This window comes from Crinia signifera, chromosome 6 (assembly GCF_055691185.1).
Source record: "Crinia signifera chromosome 6, ASM5569118v1, whole genome shotgun sequence".
Lineage (NCBI taxonomy): Eukaryota > Metazoa > Chordata > Amphibia > Anura > Myobatrachidae > Crinia > Crinia signifera.
In genome coordinates, this window is record NC_139222.1 from 5,579,607 (window position 1) to 5,606,389 (window position 26,783).

The window sequence follows — 26,783 nt, forward strand, 5'->3', positions numbered from 1 at the left end:
CTGCGTGCATTAGGGACAGTTGTGATGTACTAATATAATGTCATGCTCTCTTCCCGTGGCCCATGTTTTATAATGACTCACAGTGTACAGTGACTAATGGAATATAAATTAGGTTGTCTGTTATTAATTTGTATTTGTTCTCTAGTGCAGCGGTTCCCAAACTTTTTGAATCACGGCACCCTAAAGTATCAGAATATTTTTCACAGCACCCCTAGGCCAAAGTTGGTTACTAATTTCAGGAAAAATATTTAAAAAGTTGTGATTTAAATGTTTTCCTTCGGTCCACTTATGTGGTGAGAAACATGATTCACTTCTGTTTACCCCACATGTTTTTAATTGGAAGCCACAAGCACTGATTTTGCCTATTTCATTGGCCATAAATAACTTAAACTGATTCTGGACCACCAACCTGAGGCACCCCTGCAAGTGCTCCGAGGCACCCCAGGGAGGCTAGGCGCACAGTTTGGGAACCACTGGTCTAGTGTCTGTATAGTGACGAAGTATAATACGTAACCATACAATGTACACACAGTACCTGTATATGATATAGTGTGTATATACCTGTACATAATGTAGTGTATGGTCAGTACACAGAGTAATAAAGTATAATACGTAACCATACAATGTACACACAGTACCTGTATATGATATAGTGTGTATATACCTGTACATAATGTATTGTATGGTCAGTACACAGAGTAATAAAGTATAATACGTAACCATACAATGTACACACAGTACCTGTATACGATATAGTGTGTATATACCTGTACATAATGTATTGTATGGTCAGTACACAGAGTAATAAAGTATAATACGTAACCATACAATGTACACACAGTACCTGTATATGATATAGTGTGTATATACCTGTACATAATGTAGTGTATGGTCAGTACACAGAGTAATAAAGTATAATACGTAACCATACAATGTACACACAGCACCTGTATATGATATAGTGTGTATATACCTGTACATAATGTAGTGTATGGTCAGTACACAGAGTAATAAAGTATAATACGTAACCATACAATGTACACACAGTACCTGTATATGATATAGTGTATATATACCTGTACATAATGTAGTGTATGGTCAGTACACAGAGTAATAAAGTATAATACGTAACCATACAATGTACACACAGCACCTGTATATGATATAGTGTATATATACCTGTACATAATGTAGTGTATGGTCAGTACACAGAGTAATAAAGTATAATACGTAACCATACAATGTACACACAGCACCTGTATATGATATAGTGTGTATATACCTGTACATAATGTAGTGTATGGTCAGTACACACAGTAATAAAGTATAATACGTAACCATACAATGTACACACAGTACCTGTATATGATATAGTGTATATACCTGTACATAATGTAGTGTATGGTCAGTACACAGAGTAATAAAGTATAATACGTAATCATACAATGTACACACAGTACCTGTATATGATATAGTGTATATATACCTGTACATAATGTAGTGTATGGTCAGTACACAGAGTAATAAAGTATAATACGTAACCATACAATGTACACACAGTACCTGTATATGATATAGTGTGTATATACCTGTACATAATGTATTGTATGGTCAGTACACAGAGTAATAAAGTATAATACGTAACCATACAATGTACACACAGTACCTGTATATGATATAGTGTATATACCTGTACATAATGTAGTGTATGGTCAGTACACAGAGTAATAAAGTATAATACGTAAACATACAATGTACACACAGTACCTGTATATGATATAGTGTGTATATACCTGTACATAATGTATTGTATGGTCAGTACACACAGTAATAAAGTATAATACGTAACCATACAATGTACACACAGTACCTGTATATGATATAGTGTGTATATACCTGTACATAATGTAGTGTATGGTCAGTACACAGAGTAATAAAGTATAATACGTAACCATACAATGTACACACAGTACCTGTATATGATATAGTGTATATACCTGTACATAATGTATTGTATGGTCAGTACACAGAGTAATAAAGTATAATACGTAACCATACAATGTACACACAGTACCTGTATATGATATAGTGTGTATATACCTGTACATAATGTATTGTATGGTCAGTACACAGAGTAATAAAGTATAATACGTAGCCATACAATGTACACACAGTACCTGTATATGATATAGTGTGTATATACCTGTACATAATGTAGTGTATGGTCAGTACACAGAGTAATAAAGTATAATACGTAACCATACAATGTACACACAGTACCTGTATATGATATAGTGTGTATATACCTGTACATAATGTATTGTATGGTCAGTACACAGAGTAATAAAGTATAATACGTAACCATACAATGTACACACAGTACCTGTATATGATATAGTGTGTATATACCTGTACATAATGTATTGTATGGTCAGTACACAGAGTAATAAAGTATAATACGTAACCATACAATGTACACACAGTACCTGTATATGATATAGTGTGTATATACCTGTACATAATGTAGTGTATGGTCAGTACACAGAGTAATAAAGATAAATACGTAATCATACAATTTACACACAGTACCTGTATATGATATAGTGTGTATATACCTGTACATAATGTATTGTATGGTCAGTACACAGAGTAATAAAGTATAATACGTAACCATACAATGTACACACAGTACCTGTATATGATATAGTGTATATATACCTGTACATAATGTAGTGTATGGTCAGTACACAGAGTAATAAAGTATAATACGTAACCATACAATGTACACACAGTACCTGTATATGATATAGTGTATATACCTGTACATAATGTATTGTATGGTCAGTACACAGAGTAATAAAGTATAATACGTAACCATACAATGTACACACAGCACCTGTATATGATATAGTGTGTATATACCTGTACATAATGTATTGTATGGTCAGTACACAGAGTAATAAAGTATAATACGTAACCATACAATGTACACACAGCACCTGTATATGATATAGTGTATATACCTGTACATAATGTATTGTATGGTCAGTACACAGAGTAATAAAGTATAATACGTAACCATACAATGTACACACAGTACCTGTATATGATATAGTGTATATACCTGTACATAATGTATTGTATGGTCAGTACACAGAGTAATAAAGTATAATACGTAACCATACAATGTACACACAGCACCTGTATATGATATAGTGTGTATATACCTGTACATAATGTAGTGTATGGTCAGTACACAGTAATAAAGTATACTACGTAACCATACAATGTACACACAGTACCTGTATATGATATAGTGTGTATATACCTGTACATAATGTATTGTATGGTCAGTACACAGAGTAATAAAGTATAATACGTAATCATACAATGTACACACAGTACCTGTATATGATATAGTGTATATACCTGTACATAATGTAGTGTATGGTCAGTACACAGAGTAATAAAGTATAATACGTAACCATACAATGTACACACAGTACCTGTATATGATATAGTGTGTATATACCTGTACATAATGTATTGTATGGTCAGTACACAGAGTAATAAAGTATAATACGTAACCATACAATGTACACACAGCACCTGTATATGATATAGTGTATATATACCTGTACATAATGTAGTGTATGGTCAGTACACAGAGTAATAAAGTATAATACGTAACCATACAATGTACACACAGTACCTGTATATGATATAGTGTGTATATACCTGTACATAATGTATTGTATGGTCAGTACACAGAGTAATAAAGTATAATACGTAACCATACAATGTACACACAGTACCTGTATATGATATAGTGTGTATATACCTGTACATAATGTATTGTATGGTCAGTACACAGAGTAATAAAGTATAATACGTAACCATACAATGTACACACAGTACCTGTATATGATATAGTGTATATACCTGTACATAATGTAGTGTATGGTCAGTACACAGAGTAATAAAGTATAATACGTAACCATACAATGTACACACAGCACCTGTATATGATATAGTGTATATACCTGTACATAATGTAGTGTATGGTCAGTACACAGAGTAATAAAGTATAATACGTAACCATACAATGTACACACAGCACCTGTATATGATATAGTGTATATATACCTGTACATAATGTATTGTATGGTCAGTACACAGAGTAATAAAGTATAATACGTAACCATACAATGTACACACAGTACCTGTATATGATATAGTGTATATACCTGTACATAATGTAGTGTATGGTCAGTACACAGAGTAATAAAGTATAATACGTAACCATACAATGTACACACAGTACCTGTATATGATATAGTGTGTATATACCTGTACATAATGTATTGTATGGTCAGTACACAGAGTAATAAAGTATAATACGTAACCATACAATGTACACACAGCACCTGTATATGATATAGTGTATATACCTGTACATAATGTATTGTATGGTCAGTACACAGAGTAATAAAGTATAATACGTAACCATACAATGTACACACAGCACCTGTATTTGATATAGTGTATATATACCTGTACATAATGTATTGTATGGTCAGTACACAGAGTAATAAAGTATAATACGTAACCATACAATGTACACACAGTACCTGTATATGATATAGTGTGTATATACCTGTACATAATGTAGTGTATGGTCAGTACACAGAGTAATAAAGTATAATACGTAACCATACAATGTACACACAGCACCTGTATATGATATAGTGTATATATACCTGTACATAATGTAGTGCATGGTCAGTACACAGAGTAATAAAGTATAATACGTAACCATACAATGTACACACAGCACCTGTATATGATATAGTGTATATATACCTGTACATAATGTATTGCATGGTCAGTACACAGAGTAATAAAGTATAATACGTAACCATACAATGTACACACAGCACCTGTATATGATATAGTGTATATATACCTGTACATAATGTATTGTATGGTCAGTACACAGAGTAATAAAGTATAATACGTAACCATACAATGTACACACAGCACCTGTATATGATATAGTGTGTATATACCTGTACATAATGTATTGTATGGTCAGTACACAGAGTAATAAAGTATAATACGTAACCATACAATGTACACACAGCACCTGTATATGATATAGTGTGTATATACCTGTACATAATGTATTGTATGGTCAGTACACAGAGTAATAAAGTATAATACGTAACCATACAATGTACACACAGTACCTGTATATGATATAGTGTATATACCTGTACATAATGTATTGTATGGTCAGTACACAGAGTAATAAAGTATAATACGTAACCATACAATGTACACACAGCACCTGTATATGATATAGTGTATATATACCTGTACATAATGTATTGTATGGTCAGTACACAGAGTAATAAAGTATAATACGTAACCATACAATGTACACACAGCACCTGTATATGATATAGTGTGTATATACCTGTACATAATGTAGTGTATGGTCAGTACACAGAGTAATAAAGTATAATACGTAACCATACAATGTACACACAGCACCTGTATATGATATAGTGTGTATATACCTGTACATAATGTAGTGTATGGTCAGTACACAGAGTAATAAAGTATAATACGTAACCATACAATGTACACACAGTACCTGTATATGATATAGTGTATATACCTGTACATAATGTATTGTATGGTCAGTACACAGAGTAATAAAGTATAATACGTAACCATACAATGTACACACAGTACCTGTATATGATATAGTGTATATACCTGTACATAATGTATTGTATGGTCAGTACACAGAGTAATAAAGTATAATACGTAACCATACAATGTACACACAGCACCTGTATATGATATAGTGTATATACCTGTACATAATGTAGTGTATGGTCAGTACACAGAGTAATAAAGTATAATACGTAACCATACAATGTACACACAGTACCTGTATATGATATAGTGTGTATATACCTGTACATAATGTAGTGCATGGTCAGTACACAGAGTAATAAAGTATAATACGTAACCATACAATGTACACACAGTACCTGTATATGATATAGTGTGTATATACCTGTACATAATGTATTGTATGGTCAGTACACAGAGTAATAAAGTATAATACGTAACCATACAATGTACACACAGTACCTGTATATGATATAGTGTATATACCTGTACATAATGTAGTGTATGGTCAGTACACAGAGTAATAAAGTATAATACGTAACCATACAATGTACACACAGTACCTGTATATGATATAGTGTGTATATACCTGTACATAATGTATTGTATGGTCAGTACACAGAGTAATAAAGTATAATACGTAACCATACAATGTACACACAGCACCTGTATATGATATAGTGTATATATACCTGTACATAATGTAGTGTATGGTCAGTACACAGAGTAATAAAGTATAATACGTAACCATACAATGTACACACAGTACCTGTATATGATATAGTGTGTATATACCTGTACATAATGTAGTGTATGGTCAGTACACAGAGTAATAAAGTATAATACGTAATCATACAATGTACACACAGCACCTGTATATGATATAGTGTATATACCTGTACATAATGTAGTGTATGGTCAGTACACAGAGTAATAAAGTATAATACGTAACCATACAATGTACACACAGTACCTGTATATGATATAGTGTATATACCTGTACATAATGTAGTGTATGGTCAGTACACAGAGTAATAAAGTATAATACGTAACCATACAATGTACACACAGTACCTGTATATGATATAGTGTGTATATACCTGTACATAATGTATTGTATGGTCAGTACACAGAGTAATAAAGTATAATACGTAACCATACAATGTACACACAGTACCTGTATATGATATAGTGTGTATATACCTGTACATAATGTAGTGTATGGTCAGTACACACAGTAATAAAGTATAATACGTAACCATACAATGTACACACAGTACCTGTATATGATATAGTGTATATACCTGTACATAATGTAGTGTATGGTCAGTACACAGAGTAATAAAGTATAATACGTAACCATACAATGTACACACAGCACCTGTATATGATATAGTGTATATACCTGTACATAATGTAGTGTATGGTCAGTACACAGAGTAATAAAGTATAATACGTAACCATACAATGTACACACAGTACCTGTATATGATATAGTGTGTATATACCTGTACATAATGTAGTGTATGGTCAGTACACAGAGTAATAAAGTATAATACGTAACCATACAATGTACACACAGCACCTGTATATGATATAGTGTATATACCTGTACATAATGTAGTGTATGGTCAGTACACAGAGTAATAAAGTATAATACGTAACCATACAATGTACACACAGCACCTGTATATGATATAGTGTATATATACCTGTACATAATGTAGTGTATGGTCAGTACACAGAGTAATAAAGTATAATACGTAACCATACAATGTACACACAGTACCTGTATATGATATAGTGTGTATATACCTGTACATAATGTAGTGTATGGTCAGTACACAGAGTAATAAAGTATAATACGTAACCATACAATGTACACACAGCACCTGTATATGATATAGTGTATATACCTGTACATAATGTAGTGTATGGTCAGTACACAGAGTAATAAAGTATAATACGTAACCATACAATGTACACACAGTACCTGTATATGATATAGTGTATATACCTGTACATAATGTATTGTATGGTCAGTACACAGAGTAATAAAGTATAATACGTAACCATACAATGTACACACAGTACCTGTATATGATATAGTGTGTATATACCTGTACATAATGTAGTGTATGGTCAGTACACAGAGTAATAAAGTATAATACGTAACAATACAATGTACACACAGTTCCTGTATATGATATAGTGTGTATATACCTGTACATAATGTAGTGTATGGTCAGTACACAGAGTAATAAAGTATAATACGTAACCATACAATGTACACACAGCACCTGTATATGATATAGTGTATATATACCTGTACATAATGTAGTGTATGGTCAGTACACAGAGTAATAAAGTATAATACGTAACCATACAATGTACACACAGTACCTGTATATGATATAGTGTGTATATACCTGTACATAATGTAGTGTATGGTCAGTACACAGTAATAAAGTATACTACGTAACCATACAATGTACACACAGCACCTGTATATGATATAGTGTGTATATACCTGTACATAATGTATTGTATGGTCAGTACACAGAGTAATAAAGTATAATACGTAACCATACAATGTACACACAGCACCTGTATATGATATAGTGTATATATACCTGTACATAATGTAGTGTATGGTCAGTACACAGAGTAATAAAGTATAATACGTAACCATACAATGTACACACAGTACCTGTATATGATATAGTGTGTATATACCTGTACATAATGTAGTGTATGGTCAGTACACAGAGTAATAAAGTATACTAGGAGTTGTCATCTTTTCTGTCATTTATTTCAACAAGAGATCAGAAATGTAGGAAGGAAGCAGCTGATGAGGTGATGTCCTGTATAATGTATGGGGGGTGTCTCTAGGTACTCTGCTGGACATTATCCGGTGTCTCCTGTGGACTCTCTGCTGGACATTATCCGGTGTCTCCTGTGGACGCTCTGCTGGACATTATCCGGTGTCTCTTGTGGATTCTCTGCTGGACATTATCCGGTGTCTCCTGTGGATTCTCTGCTGGACATTATCCGGTGTCTCCTGTGGATACTCTGCTGGACATTATCCGGTGTCTCCTGTGGATTCTCTGCTGGACATTGTCCGGTGTCTCCTGTGGATTCTCTGCTGGACATTATCCGGTGTCTCCTGTGGACTCTCTGCTGGACATTATCCGGTGTCTCCTGTGGATTCTCTGCTGGACATTATCCGGTGTCTCCTGTGGACTATCTGCTGGACATTATCCGGTGTCTCCTGTGGATTCTCTGCTGGACATTGTCCGGTGTCTCCTGTGGACTCTCAGCTGGACATTATCCGGTGTCTCCTGTGGACACTCTGCTGGACATTATCCGGTGTCTCCTGTGGATACTCTGCTGGACATTATCCGGTGTCTCCTGTGGATTCTCTGCTGGACATTATCCGGTGTCTCCTGTGGATACTCTGCTGGACATTATGCGGTGTCTCCTGTGGATTCTCTGCTGGACATTATCCGGTGTCTCCTGTGGATTCTCTGCTGGACATTATCCGGTGTCTCCTGTGGACTCTCTGCTGGACATTATCCGGTGTCTCCTGTGGATTCTCTGCTGGACATTATCCGGTGTCTCCTGTGGATTCTCTGCTGGACATTATCCGGTGTCTCCTGTGGACTCTCTGCTGGACATTATCCGGTGTCTCCTGTGGACTCTCTGCTGGACATTATCCGGTGTCTCCTGTGGACTCTCTGCTGGACATTATCCGGTGTCTCCTGTGGACTCTCTGCTGGACATTATCCGGTGTCTCCTGTGGATTCTCTGCTGGACATTATCCGGTGTCTCCTGTGGATTCTCTGCTGGACATTGTCCGGTGTCTCCTGTGGATTCTCTGCTGGACATTATCCGGTGTCTCCTGTGGACTCTCTGCTGGGCATTATCCGGTGTCTCCTGTGGATTCTCTGCTGGACATTATCCTGTGGATTCTCTGCTGGACATTATCCGGTGTCTCCTGTGGATTCTCTGCTGGACATTATCCGGTGTCTCCTGTGGACTCTCTGCTGGGCATTATCCTGTGGATTCTCTGCTGGACATTATCCGGTGTCTCCTGTGGATTCTCTGCTGGACATTGTCCGGTGTCTCCTGTGGATTCTCTGCTGGACATTATCCGGTGTCTCCTGTGGATTCTCTGCTGGACATTATCCGGTGTCTCCTGTGGATTCTCTGTTGGACATTCCCCTGCTCCCCAGCGTCTCCCGTAGATACTCTGCTGGACATTCTCCTGATCCCCAGAGTCCCTCGTGGATTCTCTGCTGGACATGATTTTGCTCCCCAGTATCTCCCATGGACACTCTGCTGGACATTCTCCTGCTCCCCAATGTCTCCTATGAATGCTCTGCTGGACATTCTCTTGCTCCTTAGTGTCTTCTGTGAATGCTCTGCTGGACATTCTCTTCCCCAGTTTCTTCCGTAGATACTCTGCTGGACATTCTCCTGCTCCCCAATGTCTCCTATGAATGCTCTGCTGGACATTCTCTTGCTCCCCAGTGTCTTCTGTGAATGCTCTGCTGGACATTCTCTTCCCCAGTGTCTTCCGTAGATACTCTGCTGGACATTCTCCTGCTCCCCAATGTCTCCTATGAATGCTCTGCTGGACATTCTCTTGCTCCTTAGTGTCTTCTGTGAATGCTCTGCTGGACATTCTCTTCCCCAGTTTCTTCCGTAGATACTCTGCTGGACATTCTCCTGCTCCCCAATGTCTCCTATGAATGCTCTGCTGGACATTCTCTTGCTCCCCAGTGTCTTCTGTGAATGCTCTGCTGGACATTCTCTTCCCCAGTGTCTTCCGTAGATACTCTGCTGGACATTCTCCTGCTCCCCAATGTCTCCTATGAATGCTCTGCTGGACATTCTCTTGCTCCCCAGTGTCTTCTGTGAATGCTCTGCTGGACATTCTCTTCCCCAGTGTCTTCCGTAGATACTCTGCTGGATATTCTCCTGCTCCCCGATGTCTCCTATGAATGCTCTGCTGGACATTCTCCTGCACCCCAGTGTCTCCCGTGGATTTTCTGCTGTACATGATCTTTCTCCCCAGTGTCTCCCATGGACACTCTGCTGGACATTCTCCTGCTCCTCATTGTCTCTTATGAATGCTCTAGTGGACATTCTCCTCCCCAGTGTCTCCTGTGGATACTCTGCTGGACATTCTCCTCCCCAGTGTCTCCTGTGGACACTCTGCCGGACATTCCCCTGCTCCCCAGTGTCTCCTATGAATGCTCTGCTGGACATTCTCTTGCTCCCCAGTGTCTCCTGTGGGTACTCTGCTGGACATTCTCTTCCCCAGTGTCTCCTGTGGATACTCTGCTGGACATTCTCCTGCTCCCAGTGGGGCAGATGTATCAACCAGCGTTAAGTGCATGAAATGCACTTAACGCTGTTTACCTGGGGGGGGGGGGTTACGTTTATCCCTAATGTATTACTAGCGCACCTAACGAGTTACGCTCGGCGGGGCTGTCCCTGCAATCCCCCCCCCCCCCCAGGGATTAACGGCTGGGGCGATGTATTAACAGCCTTCACGGCGTTAATTCGCCCCGGCCGCTTCGCCAGCTCAGGGCTAGCGTTGTCCTATCCCCCACTGTGGGGACAACGCTAGCCCTGTGTCTGGCTTGGGTTGCGCTGGAGATCTCGCGGTTTTAGCGAGATCTCGCGCATGCCCAGTAAGCCGGGCAGGGGGGGGCGACGGCGAGTGCGCATGTGTGGGCGGCGAGGGAGCCGATAAGGAGAGCCGTTAACTCTGGGGATAACGGCTCTCCTTATCGGCTTGGGGGATGTTAATACATCTCCCCATAATGAGTGCCCGCTTCTCCTCGTTATGCAGGAGAAGCGGGACTCGTTATTTCCCAAACGTTAAAAGGACAATGATACATCTACCCCAACGTCTCCTGTGGATACTCTACAGGACATTCTCCTGCTCCCCTGTGTCCCCCCATGGATTCTCTGCTGAACATGATTAAGCAAGAGCTTAATATTATGTAACTAATGTACCTCGGTGGAGTGCTCAGACTCGGAGCCAGTGTTAGGGTGTTCGGCGCCCCCCCTGCAAACGATAAATTTGCACCCTCCCATACTTCAAAAAGTTGTATAATACCCATAGTATTAGTTCCTCTACGTATATATAATGTGCCCAGTAGCATCAGAGCCAGAACTGGACTTTTTGGTGCCCTATGCCAGAAAAGGGATTGTTGCCCCCCCCCCATACACACAAAAAATGTGATTAAAAAAAATGAGGGCTTGGCTTTGTGGGGTAGGGGGCGTGGCCACATAATAGTACCAATTCACGTTACTCCACACAGTGGTGTCCGTTGTTCACATTACACCACACAATAGTGCCACTTATACATATTATAATGCACCATCTAGCACCTTAAGGTGTGTACACACGGCAGGATATGCCGTGAGATACGAGTCCCGACGCGATCAGATCGCATCGGGACTCGCATCTCACGGCATGCCAGAGGGGCACAATTTACTCTATGTAGTGCAGATCTACATTGTTGCCTGCCCTCTCTATCTGGCTGCCGATATGCGCTCACACGGGAGCGCGCATCGGGTTAGGAAGCCCTAAAAAAGTATGCGATTTGCATACGATTTGGCTTCCGATGTTCCCTATATCGGGAACATCGGAAGCCAAATCTAACCGTGTGTACACACTATTAGGCATACTGTGCCAGCTAGAGTCCCTTAGACACACTGTGCCCGGGCAAAGCCCCTTATACACACTGTGCCAGGATTATGCATACCGTAATTTCCATTACACATTGTCACACACCATAATGCCCATTACATATTATGCCGCACACTGTAATGCTTATTACACATTATGCCACTCACCATAATGCCCATAATATATTATGCCACACACCTTAATGCCCTTTACACATTGTCACACACCATAGTGCCCATTACCTATTATGCCACACACCCTAATGCCCTTTACACATTATGCCACACACCGTAATGCCCATTACATCTGCCACACACCCTAATGCCCCTTACACATTATGCCACTCACCGTAATGCACATTACATCTACCAGTTGCCACTAGAGAACCTTAATGCTTCTGGATGGTGTCCTCAGCTCAGTGTCCTTGTTCTCGATTCGGCTGGGGATGGTTCAAACACACAATCCAGGCTCCAGGATCAAAGAGCTGCAGCTTTATCAAGGCGGACTCATTTATCAGCAGACATAATATATAGGAATTAATTTATATTAACAACTATGGCCCTTATTCAGAATCGTGCGGTACGGCCCGCGTGCGGCCGTACCGCCGATGTTTTTTGTCTGCACATGCGCAGAGGTCATTCTGCGCATGTGCAGCCCCCTTCGCCGCAGACGGATTTCGTCCGCCGCAAAGGGGGCGGATAGGGGCGTGAGGGGCTTCAGCCCCTCATTTCCCTATGTGTACGCCCCGCGTTTCATGGGCGTTCCCATGCAAACGCGGGGCGTATGCATGGTAATGAGGGCATGACGCCCTCATTACCATGACATGGGGGCGGAAAGCTGACGTCGCCGGATGTCAGCTTTCAGCCCCCTTACAAGCTCCCACACGGACGATTGTCCGTGTGGTCTGAGCTTGCGGGAGCTGCCGCGGCGTGCGGGCCTGCCTTCGATGGTCGTCGACCATCGAAGGCAGGGGGCAGCTCCCACCATGGTGGAGGCGTAGCCTCCACCATTTTTGAGCGGATCGCCAGCCGTCCGTGTATGGACGGCCGTGGCGATCCGTCTGGTGGGCGGCCCTTGGTTTGTGCGGTCGGAGCCCCGTGTGCGGCTCTGACCGCACCAACCAGAATAAGGGCCTATATTCACCTTTGAATTCAGTAGGAGTGACAATCTTCCGATTGGTTGGCTGACTCACGTGACTTCATCTCAATAACCAGGAAGTTTGAATGCTGGTCATGTGACCGGTCATTTGGTGGTCACATGAACAAGTTCGGCCAATAGGGAGACCTCTCTGTCCATTCCGGGAGGAAATTTTACCTCAGTGCTATCTCATCAGATATATGTCTTCTGTATTCCTTTTACGTGGATTTAGTGATCCTCGCCTTCCCACAATGATGCTCGCAGAGAGAAAAGAGCCCGGTTAGTGCATGGATAATATATAGTGTTTTTCTGGGTTGAAAATCCATTAACCCCTCACCTAAAGGTTTCTTTTATGTTTCACCTCACCTAAAGGTTTCTTTTATGTCCCCCCCCCCAACCACCACCACACCACCCAGACTATCACACCCACACACACCCACCCCTGGGACTCACCCGGTACTCGCCGTCGGGGGGATTCTATCAGCGACAGGCCATCAGCAGCAGGGTCCCTTCGGAAGATGGGAACTAGCAGCGGTATTCACTAGCGTAACTATAGCACCGCAACCACCGCGGGGGGGGGCGCTGTGCATATGGGGGCGCCGGGGGCTGCGGTGCTATAGTTACACCTTCCCCCAATCCCCCGCAGGCTTACCTATTTTGCTGGTCCCGGCGGCTCCGTTCTTCTGCTGAGGACCACCACAAAATGCCCGCCCCCATATAGCACACAGTTCTCTGAAACTGTCTGCTGTATGGGGGCGGCCATTTTGTGGTGGTCCTCAGCAGAAGAACGGAGCCGCCGGGACCAGCGCGAAAGGTAAGCCTGCGGGGGATTGGGGGGTTTGAATGGGCGGCGGGGGGCGCCCCCCCTAACGGCGGGGGGGCGGGGGCGGCCAAAACATAGCTACGCTGCTGGCTGTATTATTACCGCTACTAGTTCCCATCCGCTGCAGGAAGCCGGACAGCGTTGAGCACCTTGATTATTTGCTGACGGGGACTGTCTTTTGGTGACCTACCCACTTCTCCCGATCACGAGCACACCACGCTGCACTGCATCTGAGAAACACAGAACCTGTGGGATACAGCACTATCCATAACCAACATAACCTATTCGGATGACAGGGTGAGCAAATCAATGGGAGTCTTGAGCTCTTGAAATCATAGGGCACTGGGGAATACTGGTCCATTCAATTGAAAACCCTTGGATTACAAATTCCCTCTAATAACAACTGAGAGGAGGACCAAGGATGGTAATATGAAATATTTATCCCCGTTCAGCTGATATATGACTTTTAACCACGATCTGATTCATTGAGAGACTGAGTTCTACATACCAAGTCATCTCCATCAATGTTTTATTCATTTTTTATTATAAAGTGTCATTTGTGATATGTCAATTTGTAGTATATGAATTTACTGTGTTTAGTAAAACCATTTATTTGATTCACCGTCTTGTTTGTATTATTCAGCCAGCGCCAGCACACAAAAAATCTTCATTTCTTCTATTCTGTCAGGGGTTGACCACCACTAGTGCCGGCTGCTGATAATTGCGCACCACACATACCCTCCCCTTCTCTACCTTGCTTGTCTCCTCTGGCCATTTTGGGAGGGACATTTTCAATAGTTTTCCATACCGCAGGACTGTTGCACATTCACATGTCAACCTTTTATCACATGTCGATCATTTGACTTCCAATATCAGTCATTATAAAGACACAAAGTAGGTCTTTATCTTACATAGGGAGAGCGACAACTGTACACACAATATACAAATAGTCTGTTTAATTGTTATAAATTCCAGCATGACATCACAAATGTCACCAACACACGGTCCAGGCAGCCATTGTGATGGCATTATTTATACTTTAGCAATGTATTCATAGTATCTCAGTGATGTCACTGGTCCCTAGTGAAGGGATAGGCTGCACTCTTATGTGATGTCACTGATACCTAGTGAAGGGATAGGCTGCACTCTTATGTGATGTCACTGATTCCTAGTGAAGGGATAGGCTGCACTCTTATGTGATGTCACTGATTCCTAGTGAAGGGATAGGCTGCACTCTTATGTGATGTCACTGATTCCTAGTGAAGGGATAGGCTGCACTCTTATGTGATGTCACTGATTCCTAGTGAAGGGATAGGCTGCACTCTTATGTGATGCCACTGATACCTAGTGAAGGGATAGGCTGCACTCTTATGTGATGTCACTGATTCCTAGTGAAGGGATAGGCTGCACTCTTATGTGATGTCACTGATTCCTAGTGAAGGGATAGGCTGCACTCTTATGTGATGTCACTGATTCCTAGTGAAGGGATAGGCTGCACTCTTGCCACTGATACCTAGTGAAGGGATAGGCTGCACTCTTATGTGATGTCACTGATTCCTAGTGAAGGGATAGGCTGCACTCTTATGTGATGTCACTGATACCTAGTGAAGGGATAGGCTGCACTCTTGCATATCTGCGTGTGTCCGAGTCTCTGAATCTGCATATGAAGTGCTACGTTGCGTCTCCAGCTGAGTGGCATATTGAGGCTAGATATATAAAAACACATCTGCACGTGTAGCAAGATTTCTGTTAAACACATTTCCTACACAAACGGAGTAGCGAAGGGTGTCAGAAACCGATTGTTAGCAGCCATCGATATTAACGTTTCAAAGATGGAACTTTATCCATCAAATAACGGTTTTGCGATGGTTGTCAGCCATCGCATGATGCTACTCTTACCTAGCGGACAACTGTTTGAATTCAGCTGTGGACTCCTAGAAGCAATGTTCCCAGCTCAGCTTATACGCGCAAGTGCAAAGTGTTGTGCGTCTGCATAGGAATGCACTATAACTATCAATGGTATGAGGTTATAATGTGATGTTAAGAAGCCCAGCAACCATTATATGATGGGTATCTAATGTCCATCCCTACTCAGAACATGGAAATGCCATATCACTTGTGTGACTTCTCTCATGTCTAACAAGAGATGATTTCTGCGTAAAACATCTCCCACACTCAGAACATGGAAATGGTTTCTCACCTTTGTGAGCTTTCTCATGTGTAAAAAGATATGATTTCTGCGTAAAACATTTCCCACACTCAGAACATGAAAATGGTTTCTCACCTGTGTGACTTCTTTCATGTATAACAAGAGATGTTTTCTGTGTAAAACATTTCCCACACTTAGAACATGGAAACGGTTTTGCACCTTTGTGAGTTCTCTCATGTATAACAAGATATGATTTTTGTGTAAAACATTTCCCACACTGAAAACATGGAAAGGATTTCTCACCTGCGTGAGTTCTCTCGTGTATAACAAGATATGATTTCTGTGTAAAACATTTCCCACACTCCGAACAAGGAAATGGTTTCTCATCTGTATGACGTCTTTGATGTGCAACAAGATATGACTTATGTGTAAAACATTTCTCACACTCAGAACATGAAAATGCTTTCTCACTTTTATGACATCTCTTATGTCTATCAAGATCTGATTTAAGTATAAAACTTTTGTCGCACTCAGAACATAGAAATGGTTTCTCACCAGTGTGACGTCTCCTATGTACAACAAGAGCTGATTTCTGTGTAAAACATTTCCCACACTCAGAACATGGAAATGATTTCTCACCTGTATGACATTTCTCATGTCTATCAAGATCTGCTTTACGTATAAAACATTTTTCACACTCAGAACATGGAAACGGCTTTTCACTTGTGTGACTTCTCTCATGTACAACAAGGGCTGATTTGTGTGTAAAACTTTTTCCACACTCAGAACATGGAAATGGCTTCTCACCTGTGTGACATCTTTCATGTATAACAAGACGTGATTTGTGTGTAAAACATTTCCCACACTCAGAACATGGATATGGCTTTGCACCTGTGTGACTTCTCTGATGTGTAACAAGAGCTGATTTATGTGTGAAACACTTCACACACTCAGAACATGGAAATGGCCTCTCGCCTGTGTGCATTCTCTGATGCCTAACAAGAGCTGATTTGTGTGTAAAACATTTCTCGCACTCAGAACATGGAAATGGCCTCTCGCCTGTGTGACTTCTCTCATGTATAAGAAGCCCTGATTTCTGAGTGAAACACTTCCCACACTCCGTGCATGGAAATGGCTTTTCACCTGTATGACTTCTTTCATGTATGAGAAGACCTGATTTCTGTGTAAAACATTTCCCACACTCAGAACATGTGAATAGCCTCTCACCTATGTCACTTGTCTGTCTAACAACAGCTAGTTTATTTGTAAAACATTTCCCACAATCAGAAGAGAAAATGACCGTATCACTGCTATGATCTGTACTATGTGCAGCAACATGGGAGTCACCAGTAGAACATCTCTCAAGAATAGACTGGTCAGATAATATATTTGCACTATGAAGTGCTGGGTGCATAAGTAGGGTAATGCAGTTGTCTTCCAGGGACCCTCGTGTGATGTTATCTTCTAATTTACAATCTGGAGCCCAAAGGAGATGTTCCTCCGAGGTGCTCCCTGTATTGCGTCCACCTGGTAGAAAATAAATAGTTACCCAAGTATCCCACAGCAAAGGCAATCAATATATGATTTCATGGCCAATCAGGGCGACCTATCGCAAACCAAGCATTCCAAATTTGCAATAGGAGGCACTGCCAATATACAGTTATTCTGGAACAGCCGTGACAATCCGTGAATGGGGAGAGAGCTCAGTCTGAGAGCAGTGCTTCAAAACGAAGAGATACTGAGATGAAACATTCTGGTGGCCCTACAAGACTGAGGTGGTAGCTAAACATTGAGGGCACTACCCAACCACACCCATTGATGCACACTGGGGGCATGATACAGAGGTGGCCGCTGGGCACAGGACAGTCCTATAAGATAGGCCCTCTCTGCGGGTCAGTTGCAGTTTCTACGTCCAAGCCTAGACTGCTGCAAAATTCTATAGCGCCACGTTCAGCAACACGCACGTGTCAGATCTCTGGGCTGGTAACATACAGTGATATGATGTGAGGGGGAGAGCAGGAGTATAATAGGGGCTGATGGCTCCTGATGTATGAGATACACCAGAGAGTGCGGGGAGGAGACTGGTCAGATCTCTGAGCTGGTAACACACAGTGACATGATGTGAGGGGAGAGCAGGAATATAATAGGGGCTGATGGCTCCTGATGTATGAGATATACCAGAGAGTGCGGGGTGGAGACTGGTCAGATCTCTGGGCTGGTAACACACAGTGACATGATGTGAGGGGGAGAGCAGGAGTATAATAGGGGCTGATGGCTCCTGATGTATGAGATACACCAGAGAGTGCGGGGAGGAGACTGGTCAGATCTCTGGGCTGGTAACACACAGTGACATGATGTGAGGGGGAGAGCAGGAGTATAATAGGGGCTGATGGCTCCTGATGTATGAGATACACCAGAGAGTGCGGGGAGGAGACTGGTCAGATCTCTGGGCTGGTAACACACAGTGACATGATGTGAGGGGGAGAGCAGGAGTATAATAGGGGCTGATGGCTCCTGATGTATGAGATACGCCAGAGAGTGCGGGGAGGAGACTGGTCAGATCTCTGGGCTGGTAACACACAGTGACATGATGTGTGGGGGAGAGCAGGACTATAATAGGGTCTGATGGCTCCTGATGTATGAGATACACCAGAGAGTGCGGGGAGGAGACTGGTCAGATCTCTGGGCTGGTAACACACAGTGACATGATGTGAGGGGGAGAGCAGGAGTATAATAGGGGCTGATGGCTCCTGATGTATGAGATACACCAGAGAGTGCGGGGAGGAGACTGGTCAGATCTCTGGGCTAGTAACACAGTGACATGATGTGAGGGGGAGAGCAGGAGTATAATAGGGGCTGATGGCTGCTGATGTATGAGATACACCAGAGAGTGCAGGGAGGAGACTGGTCAGATCTCAGGGCTGGTTACACACAGTGACATGATGTGAGGAGGAGAGCAGGAGTATAATAGGGGCTGATGGCTGCTGATGTATGAGATACACCAGAGAGTGCGGGGAGGAGACTGGTCAGATCTCTGGGCTGGTAACACACAGTGACATGATATGAGGGGAGAGCAGGAGTATAATAGGGGCTGATGGCTCCTGATGTATGAGATACACCAGAGAGTACAGCAGGGAGGAAACTGGTCAGATCTCTGGGCTGGTAACACACAGTGACATGATGTGAGGGGGAGAGCAGAAGTATAATAGGGGCTGATGGCTCCTGATGTATGAGATACACCAGAGAGTGCGGGGAGGAGACTGGTCAGATCTCTGGGCTGGTAACACAGTGACATGATGTGAGGGGGAGAGCAGGAGTATAATAGGGGCTGATGGCTCCTGATGTATGAGATACCCCAGAGAGTGCGGGGAGGAGACTGGTCAGATCTCTGGGCTGGTAACACACAGTGACATGATGTGAGGGGGAGAGCAGGAGTATAATAGGGGCTGATGGCTCCTGTTGTATGAGATACCCCAGAGAGTGCGGGGAGGAGACTGGTCAGATCTTTGGGCTGATAACACACAGTGACATGATGTGAGGGGGAGAGCAGGTGTATAATAGGGGCTGATGGCTCCTGATGTATGAGATACACCAGAGAGTGCGGGGAGGAGACTGGTCAGATCTCTGGGCTGGTAACACACAGTGACATGATGTGAGGGAGAGCAGGAGTATAATAGGGGCTGATGGCTCCTGATGTATGAGATACACCAGAGAGTGCGGGGAGGAGACTGGTCAGATCTCTGGGCTGATAACACACAGTGACATGATGTGAGGGAGAGCAGGAGTATAATAGGGGCTGATGGCTCCTGATGTATGATACACACCAGAGAGTGCGGGGAGGAGACTGGTCAGATCTCTGGGCTGGTAACACACAGTGACATGATGTGAGGGGGAGAGCAGGAGTATAATAGGGGCTGATGGCTCCAGACTCCCCTACTGGGCAGATACTTTGGGGGGAATATATGACTCTGTAATTGTGTACAGTGTTTATTACTCACCTGTGCTGATATCTGTAGGGAATTTCTCCTCCTTACACTGCTGATCAACCTTCACATATCTCTCTTCTTCTCCCTCTGTATCTTCTGCCTTCATATCAGTCACATACATCTCTTCTCCCTCTGTATCTTCTGCCTTCATATCAGTCACATACGTCTCTTCTTCTCCCTCTGTATCTTCTGCCTTCATATCAGTCACATACGTCTCTTCTTCTCCCTCTGTATCTTCTGCCTTCATATCAGTCACATACGTCTCTTCCTCTCCCTCTGTATCTTCTGCCTTCATATCAGTCACATACGTCTCTTCTTCTCCCTCTGTATCTTCTGCCTTCATATCAGTCACATACGTCTCTTCTTCTCCCTCTGTATCTTCTGCCTTCATATCAGTCACATACGTCTCTTCTTCTCCCTCTGGATCTTCTGCCTTCATATCAGTCACATACGTGTCTTCTCCTCCCTCTGTATCTTCTGCCTTCATATCAGTCACATACGTCTCTTCTTCTTTCTTTATATCATCTAACTTTATATCAGTTAGTTCTTCACTCTATAAAATCAGAAATTGTTTTGTGGGTTATTTAAACTGAGATTTATCATACTCTAGAAATCATATAGTGACAGTCACTTTGGTGTATTGGAGAGACCCTAAATCCCACCTACCTGATCCTCCTGTGGGGTCCTGTGATTCTCCTCTGTACAATCCTGGGAATACAGAGGACGGGGACATCTCTCTGGGGTATTCCTGTTACTGGGCCCATCTGTAGGAGACACACAGTGACTGAGGACATGGTATTTATGTGATTATCCTGGGAATACAGAGGACGGGGACATCTCTCTGGGGTATTCCTGTTACTGGCCCATCTGTAGGAGACACGCAGTGACTGAGGACATGGTATATATGTGATTATCCTGGGAATACAGAGGACGGGGACATCTCTCTGGGGTATTCCTGTTACTGGCCCCATCTGTAGGAGACACGCAGTGACTGAGTACATTGTATATATGTGATTATCCTGGGAATACAGAGGACGGGGACATCTCTCTGGGGTATTCCTGTTACTGGGCCCATCTGTAGGAGACACACAGTGACTGAGGACATGGTATATATGTGATTATCCTGGGAATACAGAGGACGGGGACATATCTCTGGGGTATTCCTGTTACTGGCCCATCTGTAGGAGACACACAGTGACTGAGGACATTGTATATATGTGATTATCCTGGGAATACAGAGGACGGGGACATCTCTCGGGGGTATTCCTGTTACTGGCCCCATCTGTAGGAGACACGCAGTGACTGAGGACATTGTATATATGTGATTATCCTGGGAATACAGAGGACGGGGACATCTCTCTGGGGTATTCCTGTTACTGGGCCCATCTGTAGGAGACACAAAGTGACTGAGGACATGGTATATATGTGATTATCCTGGGAATACAGAGGACGGGGACATCTCTCTGGGGTATTCCTGTTACTGGCCCATCTGTAGGAGACACACAGTGACTGAGGACATGGTATATATGTGATTATCCTGGGAATACAGAGGACGGGGACATCTCTCTGGGGTATTCCTGTTACTGGGCCCATCTGTAGTAGACACACAGTGACTGAGGACATTGTATATATGTGATTATCCTGGGAATACAGAGGACGGGGACATCTCTCTGGGGTATTCCTGTTACTGGGCCCATCTGTAGGAGACACACAGTGACTGAGGACATTGTATATATGTGTTTATCCTGGGAATACAGAGGACGGGGACATCTCTCTGGGGTATTCCTGTTACTGGACCCATCTGTAGGAGACACACAGTGACTGAGGACATGGTATATATGTGATTATCCTGGGAATACAGAGGACGGGGACATCTTTCTGGGGTATTCCTGTTACTGGGCCCATCTGTAGGAGACACGCAGTGACTGAGGACATTGTATACATGTGATTATCCTGGGAATACAGAGGACGGGGACATCTCTCTGGGGTATTCCTGTTACTGGGCCCACCTGTAGGAGACACGCAGTGACTGAGGACATGGTATATATGTGATTATCCTGGGAATACAGAGGACGGGGACATCTCTCTGGGGTATTCCTGTTACTGGGCCCATCTGTAGGAGACACGCAGTGACTGAGGACATTGTATAACTGTGATTATCCTGGAAATACAGAGGACGGGGACATCTCTCTGGGGTATTCCTGTTACTGGGCCCATCTGTAGGAGACACGCTGTGACTGAGGACATTGTATATATGTGATTATCCTGGGAATACAGAGGACGGGGACATCGCTCTGGGGTATTCCTGTTACTGGCCCATCTGTAGGAGACACGCAGTGACTTAGGACATGGTATATATGTGATTATCCTGGGAATGCAGAGGACAGGGACATCTCTCTGGGGTATTCCTGTTACTGGCCCCATCTGTAGGAAACACACAGTGACTGAGGACATTGTATACATGTGATTATCCTGGGAATACAGAGGACGGGGACATCTCTCTGGGGTATTCCTGCTACTGGGCACATCTGTAGGAGACACGCAGTGACTGAGGACATTGTATATATGTGATTATCCTGGGAATACAGAGGACGGGGACATCTCTCTGGGGTATTCCTGTTACTGGCCCCATCTGTAGGAGACACACAGTGACTGAGGACATTGTATATATGTGATTATCCTGGGAATACAGAGGACGGGGACATCTCTCTGGGGTATTCCTGTTACTGAACCCATCTGTAGGAGACACACAGTGACTGAGGACATGGTATATATGTGATTATCCTGGGAATACAGAGGACGGGGACATCTCTCTGGGGTATTCCTGTTACTGGGCCCATCTGTAGGAGACACACAGTGACTGAGGACATGGTATATATGTGATTATCCTGGGAATACAGAGGACGGGGACATCTCTCTTGGGTATTCCTGTTACTGGCCCATCTGTAGGAGACACACAGTGACTGAGGACATGGTATATATGTGATTATCCTGGGAATACAGAGGACGGGGACATCTCTCTGGGGTATTCCTGTTACTGGGCCCATCTGTAGGAGACACACAGTGACTGAGGACATGGTATATATGGGATTATCCTGGGAATACAGAGGACGGGGACATCTCTCTTGGGTATTCCTGTTACTGGGCCCATCTGTAGGAGACACACAGTGACTGAGGACATTGTATATATGTGATTATCCTGGGAATACAGAGGACGGGGACATCTCTCTTGGGTATTCCTGTTACTGGCCCATCTGTAGGAGACACACAGGGGGAAATTTACCAATATGAAAAACCTAGTTTTTCGTATTGGTATTTCCCCTACGACTGCATACGACTGTTTAAGTCGTATGCAAAGTCGTGTTCCGGAGGATCAGTTACAAAGCAGTCATATACGACTGCTTTGTAACCCTCCGATGGTGTAATGATTCGTATTAGCGGCCGTATATACGGCTGCTAATACGAATTATTTCTAGCAGTCTGCACGGATCAGTCAGATCCGTGCAGGCTGCATGGTGTAAAAAAAATAGCAAAATAAATAAATTAAAAAAAAAAACGGCGTGGGGTCCCCCCCACAGCCGAAACCAGCACCAGGCTGACAGAGCCTGGAGCCGGTAATTAAAAATCAGGGAACCCGACAAATAGGGGTTCCCCGATTTTTAACAACCAGCCCCAGGCTCCTGCTCTGGGGCTGGTTCCCAAAATACGGGGGACAAAATGACTAGGGGTCCCCCGTATTTCAAGAACCAGCCCCAGGCAAAACCAGCCAGCGGGTAATGCCACAGCCGGGGGGAGACTTTTTATGCAAGTCCCCCCGGCCAAAGCATTAACCCTACCGACCAGTCAGCCTGGCCAGGGGCCCTGGGGGAGTGGGGACCCCCCCAATAAAGGGGTCCCCCCCCTCCAGGACTTACCTGACCAGGCTGAAGCCTGGTGCTGTCCTCGATGCCCCTGGGCGGTGGGCATCGAGCTGATGGTTTTGTGTAAAAAATAGAATAAAAACCATTGTTTTTTACTGTGGCACTACAAGTGCCAGCAAGCCTCCCCAGCAAGCTGGGACTTGGATAACCACAAGTCCCAGCCTGCTGGGCATTAAAGGGCCCGCTGGGTCTTGTAGTGCCACCGTAAAAAAAATAGTTAAATAAAACACACTGACACCCGTTTTAAATAAAAGTTTAATACACACATTACATACATACTGATACTTACCTTTCTTGATCCCGTAGGTAGCCCTGGTCCTGATGTCCTGTGTCGTCCTCCAGGTCCATGTCGGCTGTCTGCGTCGTCCTCCAGGTCCATGTCGACGGTCCGTGTCGTCCTCCAGGTCCATGGCGGTGTCCGGGTCCGAAGAAATCCATGTTGGAGCTGTGGAAGGAAATCCTACTCACCTGTTCCTGCGCTGAAGAAGTCTTGTCTTGATCCGACGTAGTCCAGGTAATCTTCCTGCTGTCGCCGGTCCCCGCTGTCTGCGCTGTCTCTGCATCGCGCTGAGGAGAGATGCTGAAGTTTCATATTCGGCGCCTCTCCTCAGACTGAATTCTATTGGCTGCCTAGCAGGCCAATCAGGAGCCGAGAAAGTCGGCTCCTGATTGGCCTGCTAGGCGGCCAATAGAATTCAGTCTGAGGAGAGGCGCCGAATATGAAACTTCAGCATCTCTCCTCAGCGCGATGCAGAGACAGCGCAGACAGCGGGGACCGGCGACAGCAGGAAGATTACCTGGACTACGTCGGATCAAGACAAGACTTCTTCAGCGCAGGAACAGGTGAGTAGGATTTCCTTCCACAGCTCCAACATGGATTTCTTCGGACCCGGACACCGCCATGGACCTGGAGGACGACACGGACCGTCGACATGGACCTGGAGGACGACGCAGACAGCCGACATGGACCTGGAGGACGACACAGGACATCAGGACCAGGGCTACCTACGGGATCAAGAAAGGTAAGTATCAGTATGTATGTAATGTGTGTATTAAACTTTTATTTAAAACGGGTGTCAGTGTGTTTTATTTAACTATTTTTTTTACGGTGGCACTACAAGACCCAGCGGGCCCTTTAATGCCCAGCAGGCTGGGACTTGTGGTTATCCAAGTCCCAGCTTGCTGGGGAGGCTTGCTGGCACTTGTAGTGCCACAGTAAAAAACAATGGTTTTTATTCTATTTTTTACACAAAACCATCAGCTCGATGCCCACCGCCCAGGGGCATCGAGGACAGCACCAGGCTTCAGCCTGGTCAGGTAAGTCCTGGAGGGGGGGGACCCCTTTATTGGGGGGGTCCCCACTCCCCCAGGGCCCCTGGCCAGGCTGACTGGTCGGTAGGGTTAATGCTTTGGCCGGGGGGACTTGCATAAAAAGTCTCCCCCCGGCTGTGGCATTACCCGCTGGCTGGTTTTGCCTGGGGCTGGTTCTTGAAATACGGGGGACCCCTAGTCATTTTGTCCCCCGTATTTTGGGAACCAGCCCCAGAGCAGGAGCCTGGGGCTGGTTGTTAAAAATCGGGGAACCCCTATTTGTCGGGTTCCCTGATTTTTAATTACCGGCTCCAGGCTCTGTCAGCCTGGTGCTGGTTTCGGCTGTGGGGGGGACCCCACGCCGTTTTTTTTTTTAATTTATTTATTTTTCTATTTTTTTACACCGAAGCCTGCACGGATCTGACTGATCCGTGCAGGCAAAAACGCAAATACGACATGAAAATGGTGTTCTATTTTCCTGTCGTATTTGCGTGGGTGTTTTACACCACTAAGCAGCCGTATTATCCATACGGCTGCTTAGTAAATCAGAAACCACCATTCTTTTGAATGGTGATTTCTGTCGTATTCTATCGATGGTGTAGACATTCGTATTTGTAACTACAAATACGAATGTTCCATCTTTAGGACTACGAATTGTTGTATTTTTGGGATTGTAAATCCCGAAAATACAAATTCGTAAAAAAAAGGTGTATTTCTCCCTACGAATACACCTTTTTTCTACGAATCCATTTTGGTAAATGTCCCCCACAGTGACTGAGGACATGGTATATATGTGATTATCCTGGGAATACAGAGGACGGGGACATCTCTCTGGGGTATTCCTGTTACTGGGCCCATCTGTAGGAGACACACAGTGACTGAGGACAAGGTATATATGTGATTATCCTGGGAATACAGAGGACGGGGACATCTCTCTGGGGTATTCCTGTTACGGGGCCCATCTGTAGGAGACACGCAGTGACTGAGGACATTGTATATATGTGATTATCCTGGGAATACAGAGGACGGGGACATCTCTCTG

At 43.6% G+C, this 26,783-nt stretch overlaps 2 protein-coding genes across 5 annotated transcripts in view; one reads left to right on the plus strand and one right to left on the minus strand.

Moving 5' to 3' along the window:
- The window catches only part of LOC146009858 (uncharacterized), a 360,424-nt gene that overhangs the window by 84,286 nt on the left and 249,355 nt on the right, over positions 1 to 26,783 (plus strand). The gene's annotated exons all lie outside the window — the stretch shown is intronic.
- LOC146009862 (uncharacterized) overlaps positions 15,023 to 26,783 on the minus strand; it is a 151,902-nt gene continuing 140,141 nt past the window's right edge. Inside the window, exons 5-7 of one of the 3 annotated variants that reach the window (XM_083150417.1) lie at positions 21,177 to 21,274; positions 20,523 to 21,063; positions 15,023 to 18,051 (exon numbers count right to left, since the gene is read on the minus strand). In XM_083150417.1, coding sequence (XP_083006543.1) covers positions 16,463 to 18,051; positions 20,523 to 21,063; positions 21,177 to 21,274 — 2,228 coding nt within the window. In that variant the 3' untranslated portion in view covers positions 15,023 to 16,462. The remainder of the gene's footprint in view (positions 18,052 to 20,522; positions 21,064 to 21,176; positions 21,275 to 26,783) is intronic. The other 2 variants (XM_083150418.1, XM_083150421.1) reach the window with 2 other exon arrangements.